At 35.9% G+C, this 9072-nt stretch overlaps 1 protein-coding gene across 1 annotated transcript in view; it reads left to right on the top strand.

The window, feature by feature from the left end:
• Positions 1-9072, top strand: part of RAPGEF2 (Rap guanine nucleotide exchange factor (GEF) 2) — a 234476-nt gene that overhangs the window by 80069 nt on the left and 145335 nt on the right. The window contains exon 4 of the mRNA XM_006867928.1: positions 8145-8220. Within this exon, the coding sequence (XP_006867990.1) occupies positions 8145-8220 (76 nt within the window). The remainder of the gene's footprint in view (positions 1-8144; positions 8221-9072) is intronic.

Below are 9072 nucleotides of genomic sequence, written 5' to 3' on the forward strand. Positions count from 1 at the left end.
ACTCATCTATACCAAGAAATTTGAAAACAGTTGCCTGGTCAAGGGATTGGAAGAGATCCATATTTTTGACCATTCCAAAAAGAGGTGACCCAATGAAATGCAGAAATCATCGAACAGTATCATTAATATCACATCTAAGTTAAATATTGCTGAATATAATTAAAAGACAGCTACAATAGTACATCCACAGGAAACTGACAGACTCAAAAGAGGACATGGAGTTTGGGATGTCATTGCTGACATCAGATTGATCTTCGCTGAATGCAGAGAATACCAGAAAGATGTTTGCTTGGACTATATTGACTGTGCAAAGGTTTTTGACCGTGTGGGTCATGGCAAGCTATGGATAACATTGCAAAGAATGAATATTCCAGAACACTTCATTTTATTCATCAGTATACTACTTACACCTAGACTAAGAGGCAGTTGTTTGAACAAGGGGATACTTAGTGGTTTAAAATTAAGAAAGGTGTGTGCTAGGGATGTACTCTTTCACCATACTTGTCCAGTCTGTATGCTTAATAAATAATCTGAGAAGCTGGATAATATGAAGAGGAACGTGGCATCCGGATTGGAAGAAGATTGGATATACAGATGATAACAACCTTGCTTCCTGAAAGTGAAGAGGACTGACTTAAAATACTTACTGCTCAAGACCAGGCTTCAGCCTTCAGTATGGATTACACTTCCCATGCAAAGAATACAAAAATCCTCACAGTTTAGTCCAGTGAACAACATATTGATAAACTGACAAAATATCGAAGTCAAAAGACCTGTTTTCTTGGATCCCCAATCAAAACTCATGAAATCAGCGGTCAGAAAATAAAGTGTCATATTGCATTAGGCATATCTGCTGCATAAGACCTCTTTAAAACAATAAAAATCAGAGATATCTGGTTGAGGACTAAGATGCTCCAGACCCCAAGCATTGTATCTTCAATAACTTCATATACATGGGAAAGTTGGACAGTAAATAAGAAAGATAACATAAGAATTGATGCATTTGAATTATGGTTTTGGAGAAGAATATTAAGAGTACCGTAGACTGCCAGAAGAGCAAAAAATATATGTGTTGGAAGCAGGACAGCAGAATACTCCTTAGAAGCCAAGATGGTGAGGCACTTCATCTCTCATACTTCGGACATGTTGTCGGGAAGGAACCAGTCCCTGGAGAAGGACATCATGCTTGGTAGAATGAAGAGTCAGCAAAAAAGGGGAAGACTCCCAACAAGATAGATAGTCACAGTGACAGCAGCAATAGGTTCAAATGTAACAACAGTTGTGAGGATGATGTAGGACCAGGCAGTGTTTTGTTGTGTTGTGCATATAAATTTGGTCACTGTGAGTTGGAACCAACTCGATAGCACATAACGAACAACAAGCTTTCATTTCTAAGTTTGGACTATAAAGTTGTTGTTGTTGTTGTTGTTAGCTGCTGATGATTCAGTCCCCAGCTCATGGTGGCCCATGCACATTGGACTGAACCATAACTGGTCAGACTGTTGTTGTCATTAGGGGGTTTATGAACTAATTTACAAAGTAGGTCATCAAATGTATCAGGGCAATTGTGGTTCAGTAGTAGAAATTTTACTTTCATACTTGGCATCCACTTACTTGTCGCTAAAAGCTTGTGTGTTTCTATAATGCTGAATAGGTTTTAATAGAACTTCCAGATTAACAGAGACTAGGAAGAAAGACTGGGCAATTTACAGCTGAACATCAGCCAACTGAAAGATCAGAACTGTATTGTTTAATAGTAGGATATAAAATACTGTGTACATTTAGTCATATTTCATGTAGAATATTTTAGAATTCACATTGGACTCTTAATTCCTGATTTCCTATACACCCATAAAACTTTAATAAAATGATCTTATAGTTTAGTCTTAATGGTTTGCGTTTGTGTTTTATTATCTAAAAAATATAAGTATCTTTTGTAAACCTGTCTACTTCCAAATATTTAGTCACTGAAGACTCTATGAAAAGTAGTGGGACAATTATTAAAACCAGAATATTGGATATTGAAACATGATGAAGAACACCAGAATATGGTCAAATATAGTCCCTCAGGTTGGAAAGAAGTAAAAAAATACGATTGAACAGCTGCCTCCTCAAAGTAGAGTTGTCAGTGGTAATATTAATGGAGTAACGCTTTCAGGACCTTTGTTTTCTGATGGGGCACAACTCAAAATGAGGAGAAACAGCTGTTAACGTCCATTAATAAACAGAACATGAAATATACAAAGTATAAAAATTGAAAGTTGTGAAAAATGAAATGAAACACATAAACTTTGATATACTAGGCATCTGGAAGCTGAAATGGATTGATATTGTTCACTTTCACATGTTTTGCTATGCTAGGATGACAAATTGAAGAGGAATGGAGTCACATTCATCATTAAAAGAACATTTCAAGATATATCTTGAAGTACAACTCTTATATATCCTTGGACCTACAAGGAAGGTTAATAAAATTAACTTTAATACAATTACTATTCAAATTTGTAAACCAACCACTAAAGCCAATGCTGATGAAATTGTAGAATTCTACCAATTTCTTCAGTGTGAAATGTCTCAAAAATGCAACCAAGATATATTGATAATTACGGGTGATCTGAATATAAAGGTTGGAAACAAAGAGTAAAAGTCAGTCATTGGAAAATATAGCCATGGTGATAGAAACTGTGGAGATGGCATGATAGAATTTTGCAAGACCAATCCTGGTGTGGCGCTGTGGGTTAATGTGACAGATTGCAAAGCCATTTGAACTACAAGGTCGGCAGTTCAAGCTCACCAGCTGCTCCTCGGAAACCCTACACAAGGTCGCTATGGGCCAGAATTGACTCAATGGTACTTAACAATAACAACAATGGCTTTTTAATTGCAAATACCTTTCTTAAACAGTATAAAATATGACTGTACACATGGACCTCACTAGATGGAATACATAGAAATCTAATTGTGTAAAGAAATGGTGAGAAAACGCCATTATTATCAGCTACAACATGACTAGGGGCAGACTTACTAATGATATTTACCTACTTTTGTTTATATATTATTTCAAAGGATCAGGTAATAGAAGTAAATATATTCTGTGGACTTCATGGATTAATTGCTGTCATTTCTCATTACTGTCTCTACCTATCGAGATTACAACTTTTGGTTTCAAAGCTAGTAGTAATTTTGTGAGCAAATGTAGATGCTCCTGACCTAGTCTTTTTGCTCTTTTCTTGTGGGTTCTTGGTTATGTTTTAAAATAAGCCAAATTTTTGGATAAAGGAAATAGTTCATTCTTGCTTGTGGTTGTTCTGTGTGCATTTATTGTCTCCATCAGCACTTTCAAGAAATTAATTTGATGGAGTCTTCTGTTTCTTTTACTGTTCATATTTTTTTTTCAGTTGGTGAAACTTGAATCTTTTGTCATGGTGGCTGAAAAGAGAATTTCTTCACATTCTGGTGCAGCTCATTTCCCAGAAATCTGGTGGAGATACTTTTTGCAGCACATGTTAAGAGATGCAGACTGTTCATTTCTGTTTAATAGTTTTAGTGCAACTAAGTGTTATTAAGAGACTCCTGGTGTGGCTCCATAGGATCAGCACTGGACTGCGAACCACAAAATCAGCAGTTGAAACCCACCAGCACTCCTCGGAAACCCTATACAGGGTCCCTATGAGTTGAAACTGACTCAAAGACACTTAACAATAGCAACAACAAAGTGTTATTTTATTCCCAAACATAAAGTTCTCGTGAGCTAATAGATAATAGCAAAGAGGATTCACCACCATAATCCTGAAATAAGGAGTTATTGCTAAAAGAAATAGGCTTAACATGAAAGATGGTCTTATAGCTTATTTGAGTAGCCTATATAGTTTGTTGCTAAAATTTGTAGACAGCAGGATTCTAACTCAATTTATTCTTTACCTAGTGTTATATAAATATTGTAAGCATTATAGACATTTGTACTCTAAACTGTTTAAGCTTATGAAAGAAGAAACATCAATCAATATCTTCATAAAACCTGCCTGGTTCGGAATTTAATAAAATAGAATAAACTAGAGTTTCATAGTCATGATTTTCTCTGGCTTTTGAATATATATTTAGTAATGAACCTTAAACACACTACAAGGATAATTTCTATTAGAAAGACCTGCACAAGTCTCATCCCTGTGGCGGTGGTGGTTATGTGCCGTGGAGTTGGTTCCTACTCATAGTGATCCTGTACAGGGTTTCCGAGGTTGTAAATCTTTATGGGAACAGAAAGCCTCATCTTGTTCCTGAAGAACAGCTGGTAGTTTTTCGTCTACTGTGCCTGAGGTTAACAACCCAATTAGTAACCACTACGTTTCCAGAGCTCCTGGTTGTTGGAGGTTAAAGAAATCCCTACTGTTCTCCTTTTTCAACATGATATCAATTTCCAGTCCTCCCCATTTCCAGGGTTCTGCGATACATTGTAATGTCTCTCAAAACTCAGAATTGTCCAAATAAATGGCTCACACAATTGTGGAGGCTGGCAAGTCCCAAATTTGTAGTTGAGAGATCAATCTGGAGGAATGATCTCACATATATAGTGTCAGGAACTGAGGAACCCACAAGGTGATGGGCCAAAAGCCCCACAAACTGAACGCCAGACACAGCGAGCCAAATGCAAGATCTAGGGCAGAGGAGAGTGCGCTTGTCCAAAGCAGTCTTAAAAATTGGAGTCAGACAATACCCCCAAGAGAAACGAATGGTAGTGACTTGAATCATACCCTCTAGTGAAGTTGTGGCATTCTTAATTACACTTTATTCTCTACTACTTATCCCACCTTAGTCTTTACTCCTTTGCAACTAATTTCAAAATAGTTATATAATCACAGACATATACAATACAACATAAAATGGTGAATTTCTGTTAGAAGAATCATAATAAACAATTAGCTGTCCTGCTCATGCAATATGTATATATATATAGCCATTTAATAGGGTTAAATGTGTGGTGGTGTCTTGAGACCTGTCATATAGTTCACTAACACATTAAGATTATTTCTTAATTTTGTAGTCTATTATTAAATTATAAATTCATTTGCAAAAAATTAAATTGCACGTAGGTATTCATGAAGCAGAACAATATTTGTGCCTGTTAAATAACCTATATAATTTTTGTGGCATTTCGTTATTAACTTAAAAGAGTAGATATATATGTTGTTTAACGTCCATGATATGATCTGTGGAATAGGATGTTATGTGATTTGCATATTGTGCAAACAACTCATTCCATGGGACACGAGACTCTAGGAATGCTTCGATCTGTCCAGTGGGTGAGTTTTCATCTGGGTTTTGCTTGGCTGTTTCTACCTTCTCTTTGAAGCCATCTGCAGGGAAGGGCTAGTTTACCCTTGAGAACTTGCCTGGGAGATGACTGTAGGGCACCTAAGTGAGCATTGGGAATCCTGTGGTACCCTACAGTACTATACCAGGAATAATGGAAAACTAGACACACTGAGTAATGGTTACTGAGGGAGACCAGGGTTCAGAGCTTAGGACTGGGCCTCCATTGCCGCAGACTAGGTGTCTTTTGAGGCACATGCAGCAGTTAGGGGAAAGTGGTGTTCTAATCTCAAGAAGAGGGTTTGTCGTACTGGCAAACTCAAGATTCTGGATGGCCCATGAACATATTTACAATGTGATATTGACCAAGCAGATGTTAGATATATGCCTGTATTTTAAAAGTCAGATCATTTTAATTGCAAAGAAATTACATGAAAAATAAGTTTATTATATTTTCTTGGCAAATTCATTTTACTTTAAAAAATTATTTGAGTGCATGAATGAATTACATATGGGCACTAAAAAAATTTTTTTTCAGAGGTGTTAGGAATGATTCTGTTTGATTTTCATAGAAACATGAAATTGTAGAGCAAGAAAGGACCTAAGTGATAGACTTGGTTAACCTGATAATTTTGCAGATGAGGAAAAATTAGAAAATGAGCATGGTCAAGTTGGTTTGCAGATTCCAAATATATGCAAAATCGTTATGTGCTGTCAAGTCATGTGGTTGTTAGGTGCCGTCAAGTCAGTTCCGACTCCTAGAGACCCTATGCATAACAGAATGAAACACTACCGGCTCCTGCACCATCCTCAACAATCATTGTTAAGCTTTAGCCCATTGCTGCTACCACTGTGCCAGTCCATTTCATTGAGGGGTGCGGTCTTCTTCTATTCGCTGACGCTCTATTTTACCAAGCATGGTGTCTTTCTCCAGGGACTGATCCCTTCTGATAACATGTTGGAAGTATGAAAGATGAAATCTCATCATCCTGGCTTCCAAGGAACATTTCTGACTGTGTTTCTTCAGACATAGATTTTCTTGTTCTTCTGGTAGTCCATGGTACTTTTAATATGCTTCTTTAACACCATCATTCAAATGCGTACACAGAGGTGATTGAAAACACCATGACTTGGGTCAGCTACACCTTACTCTTCAAACTGATATCTTTGTTCATTAACACTTTAAAAAGGTTTTGTACAACAGATTTACCTAATGCAATAAGTAGTTTGATTTCTTGACTGCTGCTTTCATGAGTGTTGGTGGTGAATCTGAGCAAAATGAAGTATTTGACAACTTCAGTCCTTTTTCAATTTGTCATGATGTTATTTATTGGTCCAATTCTGATGGTTTTTGTTTTCTTTATGTTGAAGCAAAATCCATACTAAAGCCTGTAGTCTTGATGTTCATCAGTAAATATTTTAAGTCCTCTTCACTTCTAGCAAGCAAAATTGTATCATCTGAGTATCACAGGTTGTTAGTCTTCAATCCTGATGCCACTTTTTTCCTTCATATAATTTATCTTCTTGGGGTTTTTGTTCAACATTCAGATTAAATAAGTATGAATGTTCAACATTCAGATACAACCCTGGTGCATACCTTTCCTGATTTTAAACCATTCACTATCTCCTTGTTCTGTTTGAACAACTGACTCTTGGTCTGTGTACAGATTACTGATCAGTACAATGAATTATTCTTCACAATTGAAGGGATTTAAAAAGAACTGGATTTTTGTAAATGGAGTAATAGTTCTTATATTTTTCTTAAAATTCGATCAATAAAAATGGTTGCTACTAGTATTGAATGAAAAAAAAGGAGGGCTTTTCGAGTAGTCGATGGGCCGGCAGGGTGCTAACTGTGTAATATTAGTGTAAGTCCAGGTTAGCGAGCTGCTCTAGGATCCTTTCTTCATTGCTTTAGTGTGCAGATAGCTATGTCAGAGAGAGTAACACTGTCATTAAAAGGGGAGTTCACCATGCATGAGGCATGGGGGCTGTGTTTGCGTTCACTAGCGCAAACTTTTTAGCGGAGATGGTTTTTTAGTGTGCGCGTTCACGTAAATTACTGTATAGTTAAGAAAAAGCAGTCTGAAGTTGAAAATCTTAAAATTTTAGTTACTTTAAAAATTTAGAAGTATAAATACAGTTTTTAGATTTTTTAAATGTAATCAGATAATGTTTAGCATAATCTAGTTAAGTTAAAAAAAGAGAATTGCATGTATTCAGTACTTTCATTGGATACTTTTATAGTTTGCCATTGGTAAAATTTCCATCCCTATTTAGAATATTCTGAAACTTCACCTAATTGTGGATGCTATAAAAAAACCTAATGCCAGATATGGAATTCTGGTGTGGCACTATAGGATTAGCACTAGACTGCGAGCCACTGGGCTGAGGGTTCAAACCTACCAGTTGCTCCTCAGAAACCCTATACAGAGTTGCTAGAACCACTGGGCTGAGGGTTCAGACCCACCAGTTGCTCCTTAGAAATCCTATACAGAGTTGCTAGAGTCTGAACTAACTTGATGGATGACTCTCAATAACAGTAGTAACAATGCCAAACACATTCATACTGATTCTCCTTTACTTGTATTATTAATTTTGAAAGCATTATATTACAGTGTCTATGAAAATATATGGCTGGAATTTAAGAGTTTGAATTCTTCCTTGTCATTTTGTGCAAATAATGATTAAAGATGACTGCTGACTTTCACTTTTCTATTGTGCACTTTTTGTCATGGTTTTTTGTTTTTATTTATCTGGAAGTTTATCTAAAATTTATGTATGAGATTTCTTAAATCTCAGGGGTTGTCCTCATTGAATTTTGTTTTTCTTTCTAGTTTTGGCAAGCGTTCTGCAGGAAGCTTTAGGCGTGGCTGTGAATGCATTGTTTTAGAGCCTTCTGAAATGATTGTGGTAAGAATACTCTGAAGATTTATGAAATTAAGGCACTATAATAAACTACTTATGGTAGTTTATATGGAGTTCTGGTGTGACATTGTGGGATGAGCACTGGGCTGCTAACTGCAAGGTCAGCAGTTCAAACTCACAACTGCCCCTTGGAAACCCTATACAGGGTTGCTGTGAGTCAGAACAGACTCAATCTTACTTAAATCAGCAATAAAAATAGTTTATGCAGTAATACTTTATGTTTTATAATGTTATATATACTTATTTTATAACTTTATTATGAATTTGAAATTATAATCCTAATACTGTAATTATGTATACAATTTAATTAACTGAAAAAAGACACTTGAAAATGGCCAAGCACCTAAATGTTCTGTGCTTAAATTTTGTAATACAATCTAGGATCATGCCACTTAACTGATATTTATGGGAGCATTTTTGAATTGTAGGATTTTAGTGCTCCAAATGTTGTTAAAAATGAATGAGCAATATCAAATGAGTTAACAAAAAATATATATTTGGGACAATTAACATAGAAAAATCAATTCATTTAAAAATACAGAGCTCTAGAGTCCTGGTGTGGCACTATAGGATCAGTACTGAATTACAAACCACAAGGTTGGGGGTTCAAACACACCATTTGCTCCTCAGAAGTCCTCTACAGGGTTGCTATGAGTTGGAACTGACTGAACAGTAGTTAACACCAACAGTGTGTTGGTGACTACCTTATTTCTCTTATTTAACTTAAATTGTTTGATTTAAAAAATATTTAAGGCAGATTATATCCAAATTAAATAATGCTAAAAGATATTAACAACATAATTAATTTTATTGAAACTTACAATGCTGCCATATTTG

Source organism: Chrysochloris asiatica, unplaced genomic scaffold (genome assembly GCF_000296735.1).
Source record: "Chrysochloris asiatica unplaced genomic scaffold, ChrAsi1.0 scaffold00112, whole genome shotgun sequence".
NCBI classification, from domain to species: domain Eukaryota; kingdom Metazoa; phylum Chordata; class Mammalia; order Afrosoricida; family Chrysochloridae; genus Chrysochloris; species Chrysochloris asiatica.